We start from the raw sequence: 27,360 nt of genomic DNA, 5'->3' as shown, positions 1-27,360 counted from the left end.
AATGAAGCTCTCTATAGCTCTGCAGTCAACGCACGGCTGTGTTTGACCGCGGTCTCAGGATTACTGGGAATAGTCGGATTATAAGTGTGTGTGTGTGTGCGTGTGCGTGTTCCTCAGGTTGCTGCAACACTGAATAACCTGGCTGTCTTGTATGGGAAGAGAGGAAAGTACAAAGAGGCCGAGCCGCTGTGTAAGAGAGCACTGGAGATCAGAGAGAAGGTGGGTCAGAGGTCGAAGCAGAAGTATTGAGGAGTGATTATTTATGTATGTATGTATTTATATATTTCTTTATTGGGTATATTTTATTGTGATAATAATTATTTGATTTTATCACACATTTTTTAATTTATGAAATTATTTTAGTGTTTTATTTTCCTTTATTATTGTATTATTTTCTATTGTATTTTATTGATTTTACAAATTAAAATGTTGATCATTATTTTTTTTTAATTGAGTTTTAAAAATTACTTAATTACTATCTTATTTAGTCATTATTTTAATTTTATTTTCCATAGTTTAATTAAATATTTGATGATTTTAATGTTATTTTGATTATTTTATTTACTATTTTGTTGAATAATTTACATACACATATAGTTTATATTCTTTGACACCTTACCTGATTAAATTAGGGAGAAACAAAACAAAACAAACATTCAAACATTGTTTGTAAATGAGTTTCCATCAAAAAGAAGGGTTTTTTCATCTTTGCAGTTAACTTACCATTAAAGTTATATAGATCCGTTATCGTACGGGTTGGATAAAATCATTGTCGGTGCAGATTCCCCAGACTCATGTGGTCTTCTGTGTGCTGATGTCCGGCTGCAGGTTTTGGGTAAAGACCACCCAGATGTGGCCAAGCAGCTCAACAACCTGGCCCTGCTGTGCCAGAACCAGGGCAAGTACGAGGAGGTGGAGTACTACTACATGAGAGCACTGGAGATTTACCAGACCAAACTGGGACCAGACGACCCCAATGTGGCCAAGACCAAGAACAACCTGGTGAGGAACCAGTGTTTGTGCACCGTTTAGTTTGGAGTTAATCATCAGATTTATTAGAGCTGCACCATGATTATCAGTCATTTACTGGTAAGTTGCAGAAGTATCAGGTCTCACATCTTGTTCACTAGTCCATAACACCCAGTTCTCCAGACTGCAGTGCAACTCCTGCTGTTGAGCATTGACTAGTTTACTATAACCTCCATAAAGACTTTGGCTCTGATGTGTATTACTGCTGTGAAACACGAGTTAAACTGGTGACTTCAGGGATGTTTTAAATCAACTGGTGCCTCGTGTTAGATGGTGACTCAGGCTGGTTGTGCTCAGGAGTCAGGTGATACTTTAAAAGGACACCAGTTTCACCATTAACACCAGAGTAGCAATAATATGCTGATCGCGTTTCACTGCAAAAATGAACAATTACACACAACTAAATAGGGCTGAGTATTGGCAAGGATGTTGCAATACGATACGTATCACGATACTTGGGTCACAATATATCACTATATTCTACCCAGTTAATATCAAAATTAAACACAGAGATGAAAAATCAAGTTGCTATATATGTTCATCAGAAGATATTGATTATTCAGAGGACAAAATGAGTCAAAACTATTTGCTTCAAAACATCTTTATTATTTATTTCTAGTGTTTTTGCACAGAAAGAAAATGTAGTGTTACACGCTGTCATCATAAAATAAAGTGCAACAAGTTTCTTTTCACTGAAACTACTGTGTAGAAGTCTAAAAGTAACCATGACAACGTAATGACGACATTGCTACAACTGTAGGTGAGAACATTAAGGATAAATCATCCTGAGTTACTGGCAATGCACAAAAATCTGAAAAAAATATTTCTCCTATTGTGTCAGTTTAATCACTGATCTGAACAGATGATATGAAAATACAATGTATATAATACATAAATATTGCAGGTAATACACACTGCCATCATAAAATCAAGTGCATCAAGTAACCATTGCAACACATTGAAAGCATTATAACCACTGAAATATTGCACAAATACACAAAAATATTGATTAAATATCAGAAAAAAAATTAATAATAAAAAAAAAAGATTTAAAATTGTTAACAAAAAAAAATCACAATATATCGTGAATTCGATTTTTTTTCACACCCCTACAATTGAATGTAAAACATTATGAAATGAACTTTCTCAGTTCTGAGCACTGATATTCCTCAGTAAATGTGACTCTCCTGACTGGTCGTGTCTCTCTCGGACCACCAGGCGTCCTGTTACCTCAAACAGGGAAAGTTCAAGCAGGCTGAGACTCTGTACAAAGAAATCCTGACCCGCGCTCACGAGAAGGAGTTCGGCTCAGTCGACGGTACTTTCACAAATCTATTTTTTTCTTTTTGCTTCTTTATGTTTGATGATTAACTGTGGTGTGAATGTCAGCTGCAAAGGTTTTTGATTTTCCTTCTGGATTTTTGAAGTATCATAATATCTTGTTTTCTGTAGTCTTGTCCTGCATTAACTTGTTTTAAGTCGTCTTTTTCAATGGTGTTTTTTTTTTTTCTTCTGTTTTGTTTTGTTTTGCCAGGTCACATGTTGTATCGCCTTGTTTTTTCTTGTGTATCATGTTCTTTTCTTGTGTATCATGCAGATGAGAACAAGCCTATCTGGATGCACGCTGAGGAAAGAGAAGAACAAAGCAGGGTAAACAGAGACTTTTTTTTTTTTTTAAATGAAAAAGACCTTCATGAGCTGTGGAGTCCTCCAATAGCTAATATTTTGTCTAACAGGGGAAACCAAAGGACGGATCACCATTTGGCGAGTACGGAGGCTGGTACAAGGCCTGTAAAGTTGACAGGTAGGTGTGTGTTTATGACTTAAAACCTAATTGTGTGTATTTGTTCTGAATGGTTAAATAAACCCCGTCAGTGATTTATTTATTATTTATTTATGTGTGAAAATATGGGCTTTTTAAAAGCACAGTAACTTTTGAATCATGGAATTATCATTATGAAATGAGTAAAATGAATTGTGGCTGTAATTGTGTTTCAACACTTTGTAGCCCCACCGTCACCACAACCCTGAAGAATCTCGGCGCCCTCTACAAGCGGCAGGGCAAGTTTGAAGCGGCCGATACTCTGGAGGAAGCCGCACTGCGCTCCAGAAAACAGGTGAGGGAGAAGAAAGTGTACTGGTTTCAGAAAAAATTCAGAAAGTCAAATATTGTTGGAAAAGGAAAAATTCTGTGACGTTAAACATTTTTCTGAGAAGGTGTAAGAAGGTGAAAAGGCTGACTCAGCTGGAGTGAGCTTTACTTTTTCTCAATTTCATATTCGGTTTGATTTTGGGAAGAGATTGAGAATTATTGTTATTATTTACTACACAAACAAATGTTCTGTACTTTTACTTTATCAAATATAAATCTATCTGTAAAGCAAGAAAGGTCTGCGTGCGTACGCTGTTCGATCAGCGCGCATGCACGCACACAGTAAGATAACAATAAAACGAGAACAAGAAGAGTGACGTTAGAAATTGTAGCTGAACAATGAAACTGACGATTTTTTTGTTCTCGCTGATGTATAGAAAAGTCCTTAACGAACTGGGCTCAACCTGTCAATGATGTCTTGTGTACGTTTGCGCTTTCAGGGTCTTGACAACGTGCACAAGCAGCGCGTGGCCGAGGTCCTGAGCGAGCCCGAGGCCCGCGAGAAGCAGCGCAGCCGCGAGAGCCTGACCTCGGACTCGGTGAAGTACGAGAGCGGGCCCGACGGTGGCGAGGAAGTGAGTATGAGCGTGGAGTGGAACGGGGTAAGTACAGTACAGAGACTCAGAAACTTCACCTTCAGGATTGTTTAAGTCTGTGCTTTTCCTGACTTTACTGCTGTACATCTGAGGTGTTGTTCACACGCAAACTGTCATTTTCAGAAAATGTAGAGTTTTCATTGTTCTGTGTTTCATGTCATTGAAAACACATTTTAGGTTTCGTGATATCAAAGAGTTGCTTTTTTCGGCCCTTATGTCAGAGTTTGTTGTAGTTGTTGTTCCTTCTGGTGACATGGCAGACTTAAGTTAATGGACAAGAACTAAACGCTAACAAACACAGGAACAACGACAAAAGTGTGTAAAATCTTAGTCACAAAATGCGACAATGGTCCAGAATGCTTTGTAGAGCTAAAATTAATCAGATTTATTCTGTAGAGGCGGGACTTGTTAAATGAGTCGATAATCAGTTAATGTGTTTGTGCGAATAACTAAATAAAAATAAATCACATTTTTATTTAAAGCTCTGAATTTATTTCTGTCACGTGTTTTAATAATCCTTACTACTCTGTATTTGTAACTCAGTAGAACAAACATGATCAAAAACTAATTTATTTAAATAGGGTCACGACCCATAACCGGTTGAGAACCACTGGGTTAACGTGTGAGAATAAATCTGATCTTTAGTCAGAGCTCCTCATTGTCATTAGAAGCTTTTATTTTATTTATTCATTCATTTTATCTCTGTCACGTGTTTTAATGATCTTTTTTTTGTCTTTACATTTTTAGTTAAATGGTTTAATTAAGAGTATTAGATTTGTAAGAGCTCAAACTATAATAACACGTCAGGGTTGAGTTTCACACTTTTGTCCCGACCCTCATGGATTTGTTTATTGTTTTATTATTATTATTTATGTTGTCTTATATTTTACAATTTTGTCTTCATATATAATCTATTAACTTGTATTTAAACTTTGTTAGGAATCTAACAAAGAATGCAAACAGCAGATTCTAAGCACAGTTTTAGCAGTTTATTTATTTATTTATGCTTATAATTTTATTCATTACTTACTGTATAGTTCTATATTAATATTAATTTAACTAATAAGATGAAAACTTTGAACCTCTACTATGTCCTGATACTGATTTATAATTATTATTATTGTTTTTAAATCTGTCTGGTATTTCTCAGTGTGACTGAGGATGAGCTCTGTACTGTACTCGTCTGTGACTTGTGGTGACGCCTTTGTGCGTGTTTGTAAAGTGGGTTTCCTGTTTCCTTTCCACTTTTCCTGCTGTCCATGCGCACGCTTGTACACACGCACACACACACACACACACACACGCAATGTTGATGTCGTGGTCAAATCTGCTCATAAGAATCATGCAAATGTTCCCTTCCTGTCTAACGGTCACTGATGTTTCCTACTGTATTCAACCCTCAGACACACACACACACACACAACTCTTTAGGAATTAAAGGGTTATTTTTTAAGTGAAGTCTACATTATATAGCAAATTGCCAAAATACAATAAATGTTCACATTATGTTATAATAAAACCTATGTTTGGTAATAACGCTCACGTTTTGTTGTAACACCCACGTTTTATTATTAAAAACAATTTGGGGTGGATAAAGGGCTACAAATTTTAGTGGTCATTACAAAATAAACATCATATTTCATTTGAGTTATTATTATTTCTTACAAAAGAAACACATCATCAAAATGTATTAAATGTTTAATGACGTACTGAGGTGTTACAGTTCATGATAAATGAAAAAGCTTCATTTTTGATTTATCATGTGGTTGTTAATCAGTGATGGGCTTTGGGATGAACTCCTGCGTTATTACCACTATTAACTCAGACTCTGTGAGTGTGTCTCACCTCATTCTCTCTCTCTGTCTGTGTCTGTGTCTGTTTCTTCTCTCTCTGTCGTTGCTGCGTCCCCACAGCAGATCTAACTCCAGATGCCTTGTTGTGCTTCTTACACTCTCCTGCATGACGGATGCCTCGCCTCGCCTCTACTTCATCCTTCAGCTTCTCTTTTCTTCACTCCAGACATTAACCACAGATGGAATCCTCACTTCTCCTTCCTACTCATGTTTGAAGCTTTTTACTGTTTCTGTACCAAAACTCTAAACTTCTTCCTGTCTTATCAATGGTGTGTTTTAACCCTGCTTCTCTTTACTGTCCTTTAAACTTCTCTGTGAGCTCACATTTACCCAAAAACTGTCCTTTTAACTCTCTCAGTTTTAACCCGAACGCTAAAACTGTCGTTACAGCTGTCACATAGTCGTAGCCTGTAGATTATGCCTGTAGAATATTTGTCAATGATAGAAAAACAAAATGCAAACACAAAAAAAGCACAGAAAGTGGAAAAATAGCTACAATGTGCTGCAAATAAAAGAAGGGAAAAAACACAGACAGTATTATCACACAGCAACACGCAAAATAAGCCGAAAATGAGATAAATGGCCAAAAATGAGAATGAAAGATGCTAAAAATTTACAGGAACTACATTTTAAAGCAAAATGACCACAAAAAAGAGATTAAAAAAAATGCCACAAAATGTAGTAAATATAATACATAAACACACAGAAGGACAAACTGAACCTACAGTGACCAAATGTGTTCAAACAGAGACTTCAGATACTCTCACCACTACAGAAATGTGCAAAATGACCTCAAAACAATACAAAGCATGATTCAATTCTTAATTTCCATAACCACAATAGTTGAGAAAATGGTCAAAAAGTCAAACAAATATGCAAAATGTATAGAAAAAACTATATTTGCATGCAAGAAGTCACAGGACAGGAAACTGACACAGATATAACACAAAATAACTACAACTAGAAAGAAAATGAAGACACTTAATATGTTTAAAGACAGACGACGACTACAAAAGCATGCAAAATCAACACAAAAAGAGAAAACGGACCAAAAATATGAAAGAAACAAGCAAAACACGTAGAGAAATTTCATTTTAATGCAAAACAATCACAAAAAGTGAAAGGTACCACAGAATGTAGTAAATATAATGCATGGAGGGACAACGTAAACTAGCAATGTGCTTAAAAAAAGAAACTACAGAGACGTCAACTACAGACTACGAAATTGTCAAAATAAATTTTTTTTTTAAAAAAACTACATTTTTATGTAGTATAGTAAAAATAAAACATGATGCAAATATTACCACACAGAGAGAAATTGAATTGTTTTGCATTAGATGTAAATATAGTGAGACTAACAACTTTAGAAGCAGGCAAAATGACCACAAAAGGATGAGAAATGACCGAAACGTGACCAGTGTAACCAGTAAAAGTTGTGAAATAGTCAGAGTTGAAGCTCCTTCCTGTAGGTGATCTTTGAATCACTGCCTCTGTCTGTAAACAGATGTTTATGCTGTAAACAAACGGGCTGTTGATGTTTTGGTGTGTGTGTGTGTGTTCTTCTAATCCTCCGCCGTGTTTGTGCTTCTTTCTAATAAAAGCTCGACTAAATAAATCCAAGCTCATCCTGGTGTGTGTGTGTGTGCGTGCGTGCGTGTGTATCTCTGTAGTTTCTGATGTGTTTTACGTGTCTAATATACAGTATTTCATGGTACATTATAAGCAAGGGTGCACGTGTGGGAGGGGAGGGGAGGGGCTACATACACTGCACGGTGAAGGCAAGGGAAATGAGTAAAAGCAAACGGAGCAAAGATTGAACACATTTTAATGTGATGGAAGGTTCCAGTGCAGAGTATAGACTAGACTTAGCCATCCACACTAGTGAGGGCCAAATGTTCTCACAGCAGGGGCCACAAAAATGTCACTGTATCTGATCCCAGGGCCACATCATTATAATCAATATTCATGTCAGCATTTAGAATAATGACCAATCTGAGATAAGAAATAGCAGGTCTGTTATTTTGTCATTTTATGTACCTTTGTGTCTTTTTTGAGTCAATATGTGTATTTTTGTTGCTGTTTTGCATGATTTTGTGCAGCATTGTTCTGGGTATTATTTTGTCATTTATTTTTATTTATTTATTTGTTTGTTTATATTTTCTTTTTTTCACAGATTATTTTGTACTAAATATTGTAAGCTACAAAAAAATGTAAAGGAACAATTTGGGAGCCCAAGGTGCTGGATCTTCGGTCAATAATAGAAAGCTCGTAAAAAATAGTAAAAACAATAAGTTTGGCATTTGTGACGACCTTATTGTCAATAGCGCTCAGGCTAATCGGTCGGTACAATAAGTCATCTCTGAGACAGACTTGTCGTGTGAACTTGCATGGATGCATCATCACTTTTACTTCCTGACCCATTGTCATCCTCAGGAGGAAATATTTCCTCTGAGTCACAATTAGACGCTAACTGACAAGCAACGTGTGTTAAAGTGAAATAATGATTTCCTCTTCTCTTTATCTGCTCCTCCTACACTCTGTCCTTAAGGGCTCTATTAGCTCATTTTTCTTTGTGAAGCAAATACAAATGCCGTATTTTCCAGGTTATTGGCCGCGTTCTAAGTATTTTATCAATAATAATAATAATAATAATAATGGATTGGATTGTATAGGAGCGCTCTTTCATAGACACTCAAAGCGCTTTACATTGATCTGCATTATTCTTTCACTGCCCACACGGTGGTGGTAAGCTACTATTGTAGCCACAGCTGCCCTCCGACCACCGCCAGCACTCACACACACACACACACACACTAAGCGATGTGGGTGAAGTGCCTTGCCCAAGGTCACAATGACAATGACTTGGATAGAATGATATTTTATCAATATTCCTGGAAAAATCCACATCAAATCTGCAGATATATACAGTACGCTGCACCCTATTGGCATTTCTACAGGTGCAAATCTGTTTTGCAGCCGACGGCTCTGCAAACGTCGGCTGCAGAGACGTTTGCAGAGACTGTTTGGAGAAGTTGTAACCGCAGAGTTGTGGTTGTATAGAATAATATGCAACAGTAATAATATATATTTAAAAAAAAAAAGTTTGCAACCGTCATTTTATTTGTGTAAATATCAGTCGACACATTTGTGACCACGTTATTATCAAGTATATGCATGCTTGATAATAATCTGAACGTCATGATCACGACCTCATCTTGACCTTGATATGACGTTCAACGTTTGAAGCGATTTCATTTCTCATATGAAATTTAAGCAGCCTTGCAAACCCACACACTGTGTGTGTGTGTGTGTGTATGTGCTTCTGTTTATTACAAATCTATATTCAGTATTACCCACAGTCACTCAGTATATATCCAGGTGTATTTCATTAACATTTATTATGCTCTGCGAACTTTTAAGAAATAATTCATCTCGAGCTCCCAATGAGCAAGTTCACTTTTTTCCCCCATCATTTAAGACATGAAATACCTTTGGATTTTTTTTTATACAGGTGAACATTTTTACATACTGTACATGTTCACATGTTTTTTTTTAAGTTCTCACATTGCATTCTACAAGTTCTCTTATTTGGCAACGTATCTACCTTTATATTCTGCCTCCAACAGTCGCTTTAACTCAACAAATGTGTGCCACACATAGAGCGCTCCACCGTTTTGGCCTCGTCCTCAACTTAAAATGAAAAATATAGCGGCCTGTGCAATGGAAAATACGGTGGTAAAAGCTGCTGGGGATGATTTCTAACATTTTTTAAACTGTACCAGTATTTCATCCAAAAGTAGTTCTCAGAATCTGAATCAGAAATACTTTATTTTTCTTCTCATCTACTCCTGATTTCAACGTCCCCTTAAAAACACTGACACAGTGTCATTTCTGGTACTTTGACGGATTTAAAGTTGTGCTAAAACGATGGCGGATGTTGATATTGTGGCTTCCATGGGAACACTGGAATACTGATGAAATTTAAAGTCTTAGGGTGTGACGTCTCCTCATGAGGAACATCATAAAGAAACCAGCATTAAAATGGAATCCAGTGAATTCCTGTCCTCTTCCTACTGTGAGGTCTACACTGTGTCTTTATCTGTCTATGAAAAATGTCTATGATCGTCCTCAGCAGCTTTAACTTTTGCCGTCTAATTTTAGAAAGCAGCAAAATTCCCTGCAGGATTGTGCAGCCTATGAACACACAAATGGATTGATGTAATGTGTGTGTGTGTGTGTGTGTGTGTTTAACCTCGGTGTGTCCCTCCAGGACGGCTCGGGCTCTCTGAAGAGAAGCGGCTCCTTCAGTAAATTGCGAGCGTCCATCCGCCGCAGCAGTGAGAAACTGGTGCGGAAGCTGAAAGGAGGCTCGCCTCGGGACAGCGAGCCCAAAAACCCCGGGTAACTACTCCCATAACTCCCATGACTACCATAACTATCCCAGCAACATCCAGCCAGAGTCCACGACACACTAACACACCATGGACCGGCTCCTCTCTGCCGGTGTGGCAGACGCTGTCGTCATGACATCAGGACGAGCTTCCAGCAGCGTTGGAAACCCTGTCAGAAATGGTGCAATGTTTTTAGACGGCACGTTTGTTAGAACGCAAATGTAAATACTTGTTTAATGTGACAACCTGTGACAAAGTAAGAATATAAAAAAACTTTATGAGGGAAAAGATATTTTAATAAATATTTTATCGATAAATTATTTCAATTTCATGTAGATTAAAGAAAGATTTATTTTATAAATTAAATTAAATATAAAAGATTATATCATATTTAGGGGAAAACACTTTTATAAAGAAGAAGAAATCTGTTTCAAGAAAATGCATATGCTTTGAATTTAAAAAAAACAAACCTCAAATGCATGAAATTCATGTTTTATTAAACATACAAATAATTTTCATGATAACTGAGAGAAATGGCAGAACGATACACGTAAAGACTAACATCCTATGTCTTTAGGAGCAGAAATATGCTGAACTTGATTACATTAAGCGCTTCTACCTTTTAGTGTTACGGTGTGACTGGTGACCATGTCAACCTGTGACTGATTAAACCAACAGATCAGATGTAGTGTTGACTGTAAACGAATGCATTGCTGTGATGTGGAGTGTGTTTTGACATGAATCTGAGCCACTTGTTCATCAAAATACAATAAACACTTAGAGACGGCCTTAAAGCATCACCATTTATAATGATCACCAGATGAACTGGTACACCAACAGGTTAAGAGCTCTGTATGAGTGCGTTTTGCTTTTATTCTATGAGCTATAAGCTGTTCTCACCACATGTATGAACTGTTATGATCCAAAGCTACTCACTTCTTGTCTTTTGCCACTCGGGGGTAAAAAAACAAAACACATACGGTCTCTGTTGGAGTGAAGTGGTGAAAACCTAACATCTGTCTGTTCTCTGTCTAAACACCATCAAACCTCTGCAGGGCTGCTCCTTTAAACCATCTCCTGCTTCTTTAGCGTTTTTATTTTATTTGCTGTGCTTGGGGGTGATTATTGTGACTATGTGCTGCTGTTTAGTGCACGCTCAGTGATGAAAACCATCAGACTGTGATGAATGCGATGGGAAACGAAGCACTAGCGACTTCAGTTCGCAGCTGTTCTGCGAGCTCTTCCTCCTGCACGGTGTTTGCTTCTTTGCTCTCTCCATTTTTTCTTTTTTTTTTGATTCCCGTGAATAAAACTTTGCCCTTGTTGACACGTGCATGCCTCATGTTTGTGTGTGTGTGTGTGTGCTCATTTTTTGGGGGGTTTTGCTGATTGTTTTCTGTGTGTCATGATGACGATGACCATCATCATCATCATCATCATCACTGTGACTGATGCTGAACCACCGCATGTGTTTCTCATGGTGTTTATTGTGATGCTGCACTTGGTGATGTCACGGCTGGAGGTGTTGCAGCTATAGAGGGAAAACAGCTGGAATGGTTGCGTTTTCATTTAAATGGAGCTGAATTTTCCAACCACTTAAGTGTGTGTGTGTGTGTGTGTGTTCACTGGACAAAGACTGAATGTAAACAAAGGCAGGATGAAGGAAACATCGACTAAAATTCATGAAATTATTATAAAATCAGGGTTGGGGTCAATTACATTTTTCAGTTACAATTACGTTTTCAATTACTCATGTTCAAGTACAATTCAGTTACGACTGCAGTGACCGGCATTATTCCCAATTACAATGAATTTATGATTATTTTTTTATTCCCTGAAAGTCAATTACAATTATGTTCTCAGTTACTGAAGTGCAAATAATTACTATTACTGAGTCTGAAATCAATTACCTGATAAAATGAAACCTTCCTCTGTTTTAGCTTTCTGTTTCTGTCTTATAACGCGTCTTAAATAAAAAAAAAATAAAAAAATACACTACAAAAATATTATCTGTCATATTTGTTTTTCATACCAAGTTTTGCGTAAAATTAAATTATAATTGACAGGATTTATAGAATTTTTATGGCAATTACAGAGTCAATTATCTAACCTTAATTACAATTCAATGATAATGATTACAACAGATTTTTTGAATTACAATTATAATTACACCATAATTGTACTTAATTATGCAATTAAAATTATAGTTGACCCCAACCCTGAATCTAACAATAAAAATATGTTTTTACTTTCCTTTCATCCTTTGTTTCTTGTCCTTATTCATCTTTTATTTTCTTACTCTTTTTTTTTTATTTTTTATTATTTAATAATAATAATTTGTCATTGCACATTTTACTTGTAATGCACTTTACATTCAAATTAATCTCAAAGTAGTACATTAAAAATAAAGTAAGCATAAAAGAGGAAAACAAGTTTTTAGTCCTTTTAAGCTGCTAATGCCCTGTGGTGTTTTACCTTTCACTCACTTATTCTAATGTTGCCTCATTGTAACTGCTGACTGAGTCTGAGTGGCTGTTGCTTAGTTACTTAGTCATTGGTTAGGTAGGACACCAATTTCATCAAAACACCAGCAAACCTACTCTTTGCATTTCACAGCAAAACTAAACATAGTGTAAATAATTCTCCGTTCTTTGGTGTAAAATATTAACAAGGGTACTCTCTCCACCAATTAACTAATCTACTTTTTTTCCCAGCTATTAGTAGTTCCCACTTACACACACACACACACACACTAGCAATCCCTGTAAGTCTAACCTGTGTGTGTCATTAACACTCACCCTGTGTCCTGCATGATGCTGCAGCATGAAGCGAGCCAGCTCTCTGGGCGTCCTCAACGGGGACCACAAACCTCCTGTTACCAACAACCAAGTAAGACTCCAGTGTTTCTGTTGCATTACACTGCTGGCCTCTCATTGGCTCCACTAATGACTAAAAACAGCACTAATATCTCCTGCTCTGCAGCAGCCATCATGTATCCAAATACTCCTGAAGCACAGATGAATACATTGCATTTCAAGTGTTTGACCTGAAGTGAAATAGTGAGGAGGAGCAGAAAATGTGTGTCAATATGCAGATGATGTCACGATGAACTTAAGTGAAACAGAAAGAAAAACTTTGAACTTAAAACGAAAAGGTTGTTTTGAAGTTGCAGACAATGACTTGACTTTTTCTGTCTGTTATATTGGAAAATTAATTATGGGACAGCACAAATGTAAATATTCATTTTAGTTTTTGAATGTAATTTTACTGCCTTATTCTAACCCCTGATTTTCTAATTCTTTGTTCATCTTTCTCTCTGTTTTCTTTCAGGAACGAAATAATCGTCTGAGAAGAAGTCGTGACTTGAGCTCCAGCCACAGCGATTTGGCGCGTTGAAGGTTTATGACATTATTGACCTGAGAGGTCACATGACTCAGTCCTGGTTGTAAATATGTGACCCTGAGGTTTCTGTGTCTGTGTTGCACTTTTGATGGTTGTTCCTCTCAGAGGATAACCTGAAGTTCTGCTGTTTTTTGCCCTAGAGGTGAAACTCTCACTGAATCTCCTGATGCTGATGAGCGTAAATGAAGGCCAATGCGAAGCACAGCGAGAGACTTTAGCTTTTTCTGATGTAGAGACCAAAAAAACAGACAGGTTTACCAGCAAAGAACTGCTGAGAATCACGTTTCAGAAACTCAGAAAGCATCACGTTTGTGTGCGTCTTTGTGACTTTTTTTTAGATTTTTTTTTTTAGCATTTTGGATGGGTTTTTTGTTTGTTTTTGTAACTTTTCAGGGCTGTACTAGAAAGATGGCTTTACTTTTATCGCACTAACTGTGATTTATTCTGTGTATGCCGTACTACGATGCAGGTTAACTTTTTCACTGGGGTAAATCATCATGGTAACTTAGCCTGAACGGCTAACCTGGTCGAGAAGAGGGTTTGTTCAGGCTAAGGTATGAGCGAGTATAAAAGCACCGCCTCCTGACCAATCAGTTTTCTTGAAAAATGACCTGCACAAGAATGAATGGGAGAGAGAGAATTGTTAGATGCAATCCTATAATTTACCTGATTTCATCCTGTTGGAAAGATCTAGATTTTTATCAAATGGACTGACCGATAAAGCCTGCGTGGGTCAGGCACTCTCTGACTGATACATTCATTCATTCATTCATAATACAGGCTGTAAAATATACTAATATTACTGCAATCCCTAAATTTTCCATTTGGGGATCAATAAAGGATTATCTTGTGATGTAGGCTGAGCTGTATGACCGCAGCATCAGAGTCACAGACTGCACCCAAAATGTGGTGGATACGTGAATAGAAAACATGTCTGTCATGTATTAAAGTTAAACCCACCATGAATTAATGTTGTATAGTCTCACAAATGTATGTATTAGTAGTCTTTGATTATCTACGTGCATTCTTTCCTTCCTGCTTTTGCTGCAGCAACAGTGTCATTTTTGGTCTGAATTATGGATTTTAATTCTGCGTGTATTTTAAGAATGATTCCTCAATTGTGACGCAAGTTGCTCTGCGCGGTTTCTCTGTGTTTGTGATTGGTCTGACGCTGCAATCTCCTCCCTCCGTTGATAACATGTTGATAACCTGCTTCGTAGTACAGCTGCTTAGAGTCTAGACTGTGATGGAGAAAGTTTGGTTAAGTGAAGCTTGCTAACATTAGAGATATCCCAGATATACGTATCCAGCTTTGTAGTACAGGCCCTGAGATCTGTTTGTGTAGTTGTCATATTGTGTAATCTTGTTGTGTATTGTGTTGCACGTCGTGTATCTTTTCAGGGAAGGGATACGGGAACATGAAGATGAATTTTTGCGTTCAACGGTAAAACGTTTTCCTGCTTTGCCGATGTTGAAACCACTACAACCACTAGGGGCCGCCCTAACCCTGCCTTACCTTTGATTCTGAACATACACGCGTTTTTTGTTTTAGCTGCTTTACTCTTTACTCCTCTGAATATCTTTAGCTCCACCCACTGCTGTAAATTTGAAGCAATGAGAGGAGCGCTGTATCTCTGATTGGTTGAGATGAATAAAAGCTGCACAGAATCAACCAATCCTGTCTCTCAGACGCTACTAGGAAGTATTTATGTAGTTTGTTTGGTGTTTTTGGCTAATCCAATGTTCGCGAATTCCAAAAACTCATTTATTTTAGCCACTCATGTCAGTTTATTGATGTTTAACGTGGATTTTCTTCCCAAGTTTTATTTAATCTCATCCAAGAAGGATTGACGTCCGTTTACACTCTTGATTGTTTTTATAAAATATGTTTTTTTATTTGTTTCTGTCCTGCTGCTTCACTTTTATCAGTTTAATGGAAGGAAAACGTCAAATTATCTGCAGTATTTTGTATTCCGATGATCATATTAATTTATTTATTTTCCCGGTTGAAATATTTTCTAGATCACATTAAAAATCATTATCAAAATAATATGAAATGCAAGAAAATGAAGCGTTTTGTTTTGTATTTGATTATATTTAAACAAAATATTCCGTTTGATTGAAGTACACATTCCTAAAGGCTTTACTGTAAATATTTGTGCTTTTTATTCTTAATGAAAATCATTAAATAATTAAATGAAAGCTCAGATTATTTTTTACTATAATCAGGATTTATGTACATTTGATATTTATTCAACCATCGTAAGGACAAATGAAGTAACTATTTTGTTTATAAAAAATTTGGGAATTTCTTACACTAAAGGGTTTCTGTGAAAAACAAAAAAAAAAAAACAGTGAGCCTAAAATGAACCAAAAACAAAAACAAAAACAAAAAACCTCAAAAATAAGACTATAATAAAAAGCAAATCTAACAAAAACCTTTTTTTGTCAAATCAATTACAGAATAAAATGATGTTGATGTTACATTTCTACTTTAAGTATATGTGCATTTTAGAAGGATAATTAATTCAGTGAATAATTAAAAAAATAATAATGATTTATTAAACTTTTGGGGGAATCTTGAAATGTATCGTTAATTTTGACTAAATTTGTCATTATAGTTTTTTTTTATTAAATGTTTTAACAAATTCAAAAACTGACGAAGCATATTTGATTTATTTTTGATAAACTTGGAATGTTTAAGAAATTTTACAAAATGAATTTTAAAAAAAAACAAAACGGTTTAAACTGTTTCATTTAAAATGTTTAGTGAACACATTTAGGTAATATACTAATGGCATTTTTTTTAAATATTTTTTTTTTTATTGCAAAAAATATTTTTCAGTAAAAACTAAATTTATTTTCTTTCTTTTTAAAAAAAAATATCTATAATGGATTATTTATAGATTTTTAAATGTGCTCATTTTGATTCAACACATATTATGTTTGTTTTAATTAATTTGTGTTCTCCCCTTTTTTTAATTCATATTTGATTAAATAAATTGGAATAAATGTGACAAATTTAGTCAAGTGGTTTTTCTCACAACTTGTGGCTCTTATAAATGTATTTCCCTCCCACTAAATTTTCACTATTTTCCTGAAATAAAGAAGAATTTTTTCTTTTGTTGTGTTTCTGCGACGGTGGCACGGATGTGATCAAACCACGGACTGTCAATGAATCGACTGTCGATAAAATGTAATAATAATAATAATAATAATAACCATATTTAGGATACAGTGTGTTCAAACTGCTAACACGTGAACAGGAAATATATTCTACATATCTCCTGCTTTGGATTCAGGTTGTTGCTGATGCTGTTGTTGTTGCTGAACTGATGCTGTGGACCAGTGGGATGTGAATATTTTATGATAGTTATAAATGTCTGTGGTTTGACTCTGATTGCACTGTTTGGAGCTTTGTTGCTTTGTGATGCTTGTTTAGGCTCATAACTGCCTGTTTGCTGATCTGAAAATAAACAACAAGAAAAATCAAATTAGGACCCCAAACTGTGTCTTTTTTCTTTTCTTTTTATGTTCCATTATAAATTACAATTTATAACTACCTAATACAAACCCAATACAGGCAGAAACAAAATGCTTATTAGCCCAACATAAATCATGACATTCAAGTTGCCTTTCTCAGCGACAGAAAAACAGAAAACAAACAAACAAGCACTTAGCAAATGTTACACCCTTACAAGCATATTCCTACTTCTTTGCATGAATTTCTATATGACATTTTCTTTTCAAAAATAGTGTGTCACTCATTTTTATTTCTTTGTCAACATTATTCCATAACTTAACCCCTAGAACAGACATACAGTACATCTTTGTTTTACTTTTAATATTATCTTTGGTATAATAAATACACATTGATCCCTGTATTTGCTGGTCTGTAAAGATAAGTATTTATTTATTGTGTTTACGTGTACAAGTTTTTGTATTTTTTCTTCTAATTTTCATATTTTTGTACTTTTTGGTTAGAGTGTGACAACATGTGCTCTCATTTACTGACTCGATCTGTCAGTCAAATATTACATTTTTGTATTTTTTATTTATAGTTTTTATATATTTAAAAGTTTTCGTTTGGTCAACCCTCCCCTCAGTCATGAATTAGGGTTGCCTCCTCTGCTTTCTGATTGGTTGGTCTTCCTGTCAGTCATCGTGACGGACATTTTTTTTTTATTTTTTATTGGTCGGCTTGCCTGTTAATCATCCTGGAAGGCGGCTCCAATAATTTCTGATTGGTCGGATTTTCTGTCAGTCTTTACGGAGAATCGCTTCTTCTTTGTTGGATTGGTCAGCCCGTCTGTTCGTCACATGCTAGGCGGATCTTCTCTGCTGTCAGTCTCTCGGTGTCGGATGACGGAGGTCCCGGCGATAGACATGTCGGCGGTACCGGATGGTAAGAAGCTGGTCCGTAGCCCGAGTGGACTCCGCATGCTGCCGGAGAACGGAGCCTTTTTCAGCCCGTTCTCCCTGGAAGAACCGCGATGGGTCCCTGACCGAGAGGTGAGAGAGACGACCTGTTCAATCAACGGCATTAAGCTCTCAGTGCTTCCGGAACATTTCAATAATAAAAGCTCAATCTAAACGTACAGCTTCTCATTATTCTTCCACGCAATTCTCAAAATTTAAAAACTGATAATGAACCAAATTATTGAAAGCTTACCTTTCTTAACACAAAGATTCACCATTTAAACTTTTTTTTTTTTTTTTTTTTTTTTTTTTAATGCAGATTGTGTGTGATATGTTGTACTTTCATTTATTTATGTTTTACAAACACTATTTTGTTTGTATTGGCATTTTTAATTGTAGTTTTGATAAATATAAATTATTCAATATAGTTAAAAACCAAAATTTACAATTGGCTCAGTACAATGCCATTGAACGAACAATTAAGCGACTGCAAAAAAATATCATTATTAATTTTGTATTCTGTCATAGTAGCTCGATCATGGCTATTGTTGCAAGCAACTAGTGTCATTACTTCGAAAATAGTCATTCATAACCAAAACTCCTTTATTCCTGCAATAGCATAACTGTTAAAACATTACATTTGAGCTTTATTGATTTATATTTTTCTATTATCTGTTGTGATAATATTTAAATTTGGTAGTTTTAGCTATGGTGACTAAAATATGACTAAAAGTAGCACTGAATTGTAAATAAAGGTATGTGACGTTGTGTTATTCATTCCTTCTCATTATTGTGATGCTTTTATTGTGGAAGTAAACGGACCATTTTTGGCTCTCTAGGTGTTTGTTACTGTAGCTTAACGCTGCTCGCTGCAGCTTTCCTCTTTGGCCTTTTGTTACAGGCCGTCACTGCGAGCCTGGCACTACCTAAACCCCTTTAACCAACTAAATAAATAAATAACTAACTAACTGGTTGCTCACAGTAACAAAGCATTTTAACACCCTCGGTGGGTGCTCACATTCGTGTTTGCGTTGTTGTTTTTAGCACTAGCTGCTAACAACTACGTGTGGCTCGTGACGTGGGGCGTGTACGAACGTGTGTTTGTTATGGCTGAAGCTCACTGTCATTAAAAGTGATTCATAAATATATACAAATAACTTTTGATTATTTTTTTTATTTTTATTTTCCACAAAACCGAAGCTTGCTTTACTGATTCATATTTAAACATGTTTTTCAGGTCTTGTTTTTTTTGTCCTGTGTATTTTCAAACTCCTTTTATGTGAGTATTAGGTAAACCGGAAATAGATAGAGCAACAAGTACAGGTGACACTGTCTGTGTTGGACATGTATGGGACAAACTAGTCTTACACTTTATATAAATATCAAGCAAGTCTAATTCATTTTTGTGGAAAAAAAGACAGTTTTAAAACATTCTGGCTCAGCCCTCCCTCCCTCTTCTGTTCATGTTCTTGTTGTGTATTTCTTAATTTCCTGTTTTTATTTGTCCTTCTGTCCTCAGTGTGCCAGATGTATGCAGTGTGACACAAAGTTCGACTTCATCAGGAGAAAGGTTGGTTTGTTTTCCCATAAGTTGGTTAGCTGATGTTGAACCAAGTATTTATGGGATCTTAATGGACTCATATTTGGGTTTGAACATGGCGTCCTGCTGCTCTGACACCGCCCTCTGTGTCCGTCCCTCAGCATCACTGTCGGCGCTGCGGACGCTGCTTCTGTGATAAATGCTGCAGTAAGAAGGTGGCGCTGCCTCGCATGTGCTTCGTGGATCCGGTGCGTCAGTGCTCTGAGTGCAGCTTGGTATCGCAGAAAGAGGCAGAGTTCTATGACAAACAGCTCAAAGTGCTGCTGGGAGGTGAGACGCCAACTTCGCTCTCTGAGATTAATGGCCATCCCACAGGCTGGAGTTTAATGAATTCCTTTATGAGAGGAAAGTGTAACTAGTGCTATCAAAAATGAAAAAAAATTGAGCGAATAATCAATTAATCAATTAAATTATTCTCTTTTTTTAGGGTTGGCCGATTTTTCCTTAAAAAAAAAAAAAAAAATTCGAGTTTCGATTCAATTTTCAATTATTATTTGCAACTTTATTGCTGTGATTGTCCTCAAGAGTTAAAATGCATAGAATAATCCCAAAATTAAAAGTAAATGAGGATCTGTCATTCAACAATTTAAGCTTTAACCCAGGTTTAAGTAAAAGTGCAACAGCGCCTTCACAGTAGCTTAAATTTTCTGATTAAGAAATCAGATAATTACATATTATATAACATTACAATTGAAAAAAATAATAAACTCTTCCCTTAGCATCTCAGCTTACTGTGAATAAAAAATTGAAATATGCCTGTAGCACACACATAGTCTACTCATAGGGTAAACATATGTAAACAAATAGGGGGCTGGCTCACATCAGAACGTGAAAAACTGTTATGGGAAAAACCAAAAAATATTTGAAAATTAAAAAAAAAAAAAAAAAATTAAACTCGAATTCGCAAAATAAAAATTGTTTTTATCTACAAATTCGATTAAATCGATTTTTTGCCCAGCTTTAAGTCAGACTTTATAAAGCCCAAGGGCTGTTGTAAACTTAAGTTTAATTTTTTTTTGATGCTGTTGCTTTTCTCTCCTTCAGATAATAAAATTCATCCAGTGAGTTTGTTCATTTGTCATTCATGGGCTTATTCAATTCTCACAGCATGTTGCAATTAGCACTGTCCTATTGTTGTTGCTAGCTGTCCGTGCTACCTGTATGTGCTAACCGCTACATGTTTAGCATTGTGGTGGCAGCGGAGGCTGCAAAGCTTCGGTAATTGTCAAACTCTTTCTGGCACAATTTACCCACAACTGAACTTTTGTTTTCCATCCAGTGTTTTTATTTAAACTAAATTTAATGCCAACAAAAGCAGTCTGTGCATCAGTATCATGGGTATACCAGGAACTCTTCAAAATAAGAAAGGTTCTGCACTGTTTGGGGTGCAAAAAAAAAAAAAAAAAGCAATTAATGGCGTTATTTTTTTAGTGCATTGTTTTTGTAATTAATGAATCACAATTAAGGCATTAGAATGACAGCCCTAAGTGTAACATTGTGTTTAAATTCCTGACAGCTGTTGAGTAGCAGTCATATTTCATCAGCATGTCCTCCGTTCTCTGCAGGAGGAACGTTTGTGGTCACTTTGGGGACGTCAGAGAAGTGTGAGACGATGACGTGTCGCCTCTCCAACAACCACAGGTGAGCTCGTCTCTCCTCACACAGACTAGCTCAGGTTGGTTTCATCCCGTGTTACGATGACCCACTAATCAGGTACCTGTTCCTGGACGGGGAGAGTCATTTTGAGGTGGAGCTGTCTCGGATCTCCAGCATGCAGATACTGATAGAAGGCTCGAGTCCAGGAGGTGAGGAACCTAATCCCACCTCAGTCTTCCTCTGTTAAACAGACTCTGCACCAATCAGAAGTTTCTCAAACCTGTTCCTTCTGCACTAACACTCCTCCTCCTCCTTCTTCTTCTTCTCTTCCTCTTCCTCTTTCTCGTTGTCCGGCCTCAGAAACTGACATTCACACTTACACCAGTCTGCTGGACAGTCAGCTAATCTGTGAAGGTTAGCATCTCTTTATTTCCTGTCACTGCATGCAGCTTATTTGTAGTTTCTTTTAACATCTGCACTTTAAGGCTTTTAGCTTTGGAGTAGAAACGATTTGGGCATTTTTCATCATTTTTACCCGTCTTTGATCAGCCTGTGTGAGGTTAACAAGAAATACTATCAGTTAAAGTGAATATATCCTGTTGAGAAACAGGGTCCTTTTGAAAAACCAGCCCAGGTGTTAGTTTAACTAACTTTAACCTGCTTTGAGCTAACATACTCATTCTGAGTGAGTTTCATTATAAAGAGGATTCTTGCCTTTTTACTGACGTCTCATGTTATCAAAGGATGGTGGAAAATATACAGTATGTAATATATGTAGTATTATTTACATGTTACTGTATGTATATACTGTGCATACATGTGAGCTAAAGTGTGCGCTGACTGGTTGTTGTTAGCGGGGACGGGGCGTCCCAGTGGAATGCTGCTGCACTACAAGCCCATGAGCTCTCAGGACGTCCAGCAGCTCCGTGTGGAGGCGGCCGACGATAAGAAGGAGGCGTCGACCTGGCTCATGGCCATGCACAAGGTGGAACATGACTCAGGATTGGGGTCTATTATAATTGCAATCGCATAATTGATAATTAATTAAAAATATGGCGTGATTATAATTGTAATTGTCGTTTTAAAAACCTGTTGCTCCCACAGAGCCTTGCACACAAAAACAAGGAGAAACAAGAATATGTGCATTTAAAATCTTAAAGTGTTTGTAGTTTTACAGGAGTGCAGGTATAGGGGAGGTGGGCTGATTGATTGTTCTTCAAGGTGGGGGTTATGCGTGTCTGAGTCCGTGGGTGTTGGTTGTTCGTCTGGCCCAGGGGAAGAAGCTGTTTGACAACCTGCTGAGGTGGAATCTGGTTGACCTGTAGCGTCTCCCAGAAGGCAACAGATCAAACGGGGGGTAGGCAGGGTGTGAGGGGTCTCTTGTGATGACCTTCGTTCTCCTGAGGCAACAGGATGTGGTGATGTTCTCCAGGCTGAGCAGAGGACAGCCTTTTCGGCAGCGTTACTGTGTTACTGTCCTCGGCCGTGGAGCCTGTGTACCACACACTGGCCATGTTTACATGGGAGCTTTAATTCCTCTTTAAAGCAGAATAAAAGTTAATTCCTCTTTAACCTGGCCTTGTAAACTGATTTAATTACGTTTTTAATTCCAAATTAAATAATTCCTCTTTCTTTACAAACAGTTAACAACACTTAATTCTGCTTTCAGTTAATTCCAGTTGTTCTGCACATGTGCGACTTGTGGAGATGACGCACTGGGTGACGACATAATCCAACATGGCGGCCCGGAATAGAGCCGACACTATTTAATAAGAGCCTTAAAAGACATGAATATAATGAAAAAAGGGGATGTATGGAGGCATAAACATGCAGACATTAACATGGACACATGGAATTATCACACACATGGAGATCAGCAAACGGATCAGGCTTCATCTGACGGGTGATATTAAGACCCGGAAGCGGAGTAAATCAGAGCCTTCCCAACCCCCAGACCTAAAGCGGAATTAACTAAAGCCGAATAAACCAGTTTTCCATGTAAACCTCAATTTGGGAATTACTAATTCCATGTAAACATGAAGCAGAACACTTTAGTTTCGAATGATTTAATTCGGAATAACTAATTCCGAATTTTAAAAAAAACATCATGTAACCGTGGCCACTGAGGCAGTGCGTTCCTACGCTCTCCACAGAGGAGTGGTAGACAGCCAGCAACAGCTTCCTGTCTAAGTAGACCTTCCTGAGGATGCACAGGAAGTGTCGCTGCTGCTGAGTCTTCTTGACCAGGGCCCTAATGTTGTAGATCCAGGAAAGGTCTGCGGAGATGTGGGTGCTCAGAAACCTGAAGGTGGTGACAGTTTCCACCCACTCTACATTTATGAGGAGGGGGGTGTGGACCTGTTTGTGATTCCTTTTGTTTTACGGATATTCAGGGTCAGGTTATTTTCTGAGCACCAGCACAACAGTTCCTTCACCTCGGCTCTGTATGCTGCCTTGTCCCCATCGTGGATGCATCCAACCATCGTGGTGTCGTCGATGCTGTGGGTTGAGGGGGATGGAGAACAGTCGTATGTGTACAGGGCATACAATAGAGGGCTCAGAACACAGCCTTGGGGGGAACCATTGCTGAGTGGTGGGGGCGGAGTCTCACAGATTGTGGGCGGCTCGTCAGGAAGTTTGTAATCCAGATGCAGGTCGGAAGGGGAATTTGTAGCTGTATCAGTTTTCTGTGGAGAATGTCCAGGCCAATGTATTTCAGGCTCAGTAAGTGTGAGTAATTGTAATTGAACTTTAGTAATTCAGAATGTAATTGTAATTGACTTTTTCAGAATAAAAAAAAATGTAATTTAATTGTAATTGGAAAAAATGCTGTTCACTGTAATCGTAATTGAACATGGGTAATTGAAAGCGTAATTGTAACTGAAAAATGTAATTGACCCCCACCTTGATTGGGACACACCTAGAGCTCGTTAGTTTGTCTATTTGTTTGTTTAGTGTGTGTTTGTGTGTGTGTGTCTCATGTTGTGTGTCTGGCTGTTTGTACAAAATGGAAACTTTAAAGTCTCTTCATTCCAACAGGCGGCCAAACTCCTGTACGAAGCTCGAGACCAGTGAGTGATGACCAGTCCGTACTGGGACGGCCTCCCAGCAGCACACCCAAGTGTTTCCAGCCTGTCAGCTTCTCCTCGTTCACATGAATCACACACAAACACACACACCCACTTCACACACCACATTAACACACAGACACTTTATGATCCTGCTGCAGATCTTCCAGATTAAACTAAGACTTTAATCCACTCTGAGACCCTTTAACAGACACTTCCTGTCTGTCAGTGGCAGCTTTTTACCGTTTGTCACGGAGCCAAAAGGTTTTCTCTGACAACGACGGTCGAGCTTCCCTAAAAATTTACAATAAACGAATCAAACTTTTTCAAAACTTCGTGGAACAAACGCTTCATGTTTACTTTATACAGTAACTGTTCAGTTTGGGACGCATCTAAGGGGAAAACTAAACACTTTAGGTTCAAATTAAAACCAAAACAAACCATAAAAATACATTTTAAATTCCTTTTTCATTTTCAAACATTTTGTTTTTGTTTTTTAATCTTTCAGCTCTTTCTTTTCCCATTTATTCATCATTTTAAGAGTTGAGTTCAACAAGAAGTAATACATTTTGGTCATTTGTCTGAAGAAAAATCACTGCTGGTGTTTAAATGAGTATTATTAGCGATTTATATCTAATTACAGCTATAGTATAAATTGTATGATAGTTAATGCAAGTTTTTATTAGACAAGTTTTATCGATTTTCTTTTGAAATATTTACGATTTAACGCTTGCAGAAGAATTAACTAAAATAAATCCAATTCGAATGATTACATTTCTAAGTTGTTCATGCTATTTTCTTTTATCTGTTACTTTTGGACATTTTAATAATGTTATATATAATTTAGAAATGTATAAATGCTGCTTTTAAACTTTACAACAGCTTTCTTTTTCGTCTTTCTTGGATTTCTACGTTTACTGAAGTTGAAAACGACTAAAAACGGACCTGTCTGCAATTTTTCATTCCACAATCTCGCCTTCGTTCTGTGGCGTTGTATTTGTTCAACAATTCTGTGCGAGCGAGGACAAATTAAGATGAATTATTTTACATGAGCGTAGCCTGCTCATTGAAAAAGGTTTGGGAGAGCGTAAACTAAGTTAGTGCCAACACACAGGTGAGGTCGAGGGTGGAATTGGCAAAATCTGCACCAGCTAAGCTGACATCCGCACAAGTGATGACATATTTTGGGCAAATTGTTTTTTGCTCGCAAGAAAATTGTTACACACAAAGAAAGACTTTTTATTTACTTTTTACTCACAATGAATTCATTCTCAGCATGAACAACGATCCAATTTGTGCAAATTACCGTAGGGAAAACAAATGAGTTTTTATGTGTGAAGAATTATTTGTGGAAAAAAAAGGTTTTGCTTGCAAATAATTAATTTTCACCCAGAATTTTTTTTCTGATTTTAAAGGATTAGTTTGTGCTCAAGAACTGTGGCACAAATGTACTGGTGAACCATTCTGCCTCACAAAGTTTATTTTTCTACAGTGAGAATAAAAGCACTTTTGCTGTTTGGTGTTTGTCAGATGTGTGTTTTTTTTTTTGTGTTTGTTTTTTTTGGTTCAAATGTTTAAAACAATTTATTTTTTTTTGCCTGAGCTTTATGTTTTTCATCCTCGTGCTTCAAAGTGTCGGTGTGATTTAATCAGATTTACTTTAACCTATTTTAATCACCATTCTTCTGTTCATAATATCTGCACTTTATTTTATCTCAGACATTGCTCAGTATTTCTGCTGTTATAACTTTTTGATAAGTCGCTCTTTTTGTGAATAAAACCAGTGTTTGTACGTCTGTTTGTGTCATAATTGTAATCAGTAAATTCTAAACAATATAAAAGAAATATAAAATATCACAATACAAATATATATGTTTTGTCATATGTGTAGGATAGAGTAATACATTTGATTTGATTTAGTTTAATAGTGGTATTAGTGATGCACGATATTTTGGGATATCAGCCTTTCTATTTATTTGTATAGCGCATTTCATGCACAAGGCAATTCATATTCATTTATATGATCAAAAAGTGCAACAGAAAACATTCAACGGCCAAAAAATCAATAAGATCATTAAAACCAGCGGTAAAAACATTACCTTCATTGATCAACCCATAGACATTGATTTCCAAACAGTTTAGATTTTTTCCTCATATATAGCTGTGACACAGAATGCTTGGATAATACAAAAATGCTGTTTTTACTACTCAAATACGACATATAAGTATAGATAGTAACCGTTTTAAGTAGCATAGGCTGCAAGTATCTCCATTGTTTTGATTAAAAACAATTTCCATGAATAAATACATGTTTTACACAATATAAGATGAAGTATTTTTCCCTGTTTTGCACAAGGAATGTTTACTGATGTTACATCATTTTCAGATTTCTCTTATGTCTGCATTTGCCAGTGGGCAAAATGATAAATAATATGCAGAATAATTCAGTTTGATATTTCCACTACAGAAACTAGATAGATATCGGCAGAAAAAATATAATCCAATATCGTGCATCACTAGTAATTAAGATCATTTTCACCCTAGAATGACAAAAAAAAAAAAAAAAACAGGAGTAGGGGAGATGGAGACAAAAAAAAAAAAAAAAATAGAAAAAGCTTTAAAACTTTTTAAATCAGTGAATATAAATAATGAGAATATATATTTTTAATCAGTATTATTCAGTTGAAAAAAAATAAATGCACCAATAATATTCATAATATCCGTCTTTCCTAAACTATATGAAAAAGTTATGAAGGAATATATTTGCCATAATTCTATTTCATTAAAAAATTTAACAGTAATTAATTAAGGAGTCTTATTTAATCCTGATTTATTGAAAACAAAAAAGAATTTTATTTAATTGTTTAAAAAAAAAACCAATATAAATCATTGTCTATAAAAAACAATCTGACTGTTTTCATTAAAAAAATAAAAATAATAATAATTAGAAATGATTTTCCTGTTTCTTGTATATTTTTGAAACGCTTTTACATTACCTCATTTTGTCTCTGAAAGCACTATTCCCACTACGGGGGTTTCTGCTGCTTTATAAAAAAAAATATTTAAGACTGTTTTAATACGTATTTTATATATATTGCATATAAAAGGCTTTTTAGATACTAATCATTTTTAAATGTAGGCATTTTTATGAATACATGAGTTGTTATAAGTTAAATGTTGTTTGGGACAGTCCCCCCCCCCCCCTCTGTGAGCCGCAGTGGTTCGCTCCAGTCTCAGCACATGTCTGCTGTTAT

At 36.4% G+C, this 27,360-nt stretch overlaps 2 protein-coding genes across 8 annotated transcripts in view; both read left to right on the top strand.

Annotated features, from left to right (window-relative positions):
• The window catches only part of klc1a (kinesin light chain 1a), a 32,670-nt gene extending 16,373 nt beyond the window's left edge, over positions 1-16,297 (top strand). Inside the window, exons 7-16 of one of the 6 annotated variants that reach the window (XM_028437312.1) lie at positions 118-219; positions 829-1,002; positions 2,248-2,347; positions 2,627-2,679; positions 2,766-2,833; positions 3,038-3,146; positions 3,622-3,756; positions 9,901-10,031; positions 12,844-12,910; positions 13,352-16,297. In XM_028437312.1, coding sequence (XP_028293113.1) covers positions 118-219; positions 829-1,002; positions 2,248-2,347; positions 2,627-2,679; positions 2,766-2,833; positions 3,038-3,146; positions 3,622-3,756; positions 9,901-10,031; positions 12,844-12,910; positions 13,352-13,417 — 1,005 coding nt within the window. In that variant the 3' untranslated portion in view covers positions 13,418-16,297. Of the gene's footprint in view, positions 1-117; positions 220-828; positions 1,003-2,247; positions 2,348-2,626; positions 2,680-2,765; positions 2,834-3,037; positions 3,147-3,621; positions 3,784-5,690; positions 7,000-9,900; positions 10,032-12,843; positions 12,911-13,351 lie in introns of those variants that run through there. The other 5 variants (XM_028437311.1, XM_028437313.1, XM_028437316.1 and 2 more) reach the window with 5 other exon arrangements.
• A 1,433-nt stretch (positions 16,298-17,730) lies between these two features.
• Positions 17,731-25,624, top strand: zfyve21 (zinc finger, FYVE domain containing 21). 2 transcript variants are annotated; one of them, XM_028438830.1, is made up of 8 exons: positions 17,731-17,935; positions 19,362-19,412; positions 19,544-19,712; positions 21,008-21,083; positions 21,156-21,247; positions 21,399-21,452; positions 21,893-22,023; positions 24,078-25,624. In XM_028438830.1, exons 1-8 carry the CDS (start codon positions 17,744-17,746, stop codon positions 24,111-24,113), a joined length of 801 nt encoding a protein of 266 aa, XP_028294631.1. In that variant the 5' UTR covers positions 17,731-17,743; the 3' UTR covers positions 24,114-25,624. The 2 variants fall into 2 exon arrangements, with proteins under 2 accessions (XP_028294631.1, XP_028294632.1); XM_028438831.1 differs by lacking the exon at positions 21,399-21,452.
• The last annotated feature ends 1,736 nt before the right edge of the window (positions 25,625-27,360 follow it).

Source organism: Gouania willdenowi, chromosome 22 (assembly GCF_900634775.1).
Source record: "Gouania willdenowi chromosome 22, fGouWil2.1, whole genome shotgun sequence".
Classification (NCBI taxonomy): domain Eukaryota; kingdom Metazoa; phylum Chordata; class Actinopteri; order Blenniiformes; family Gobiesocidae; genus Gouania; species Gouania willdenowi.
Note: the sequence above shows the minus strand (reverse complement) of the source record. Positions and strands in the feature narration are given on the sequence as shown.

Bases quoted from the DNA above. Each gene is read 5' to 3' on its own strand.
- zfyve21 (XM_028438830.1), top strand. From the start codon at position 17,744: ATGCTAGGCGGATCTTCTCTGCTGTCAGTCTCTCGGTGTCGGATGACG. The intron at 19,713-21,007 runs GTGAGACGCCAA...CGTTCTCTGCAG, and splicing joins GCTCAAAGTGCTGCTGGGAG to GAGGAACGTTTGTGGTCACT. The intron at 21,084-21,155 runs GTGAGCTCGTCT...CCCACTAATCAG, and splicing joins CGCCTCTCCAACAACCACAG to GTACCTGTTCCTGGACGGGG.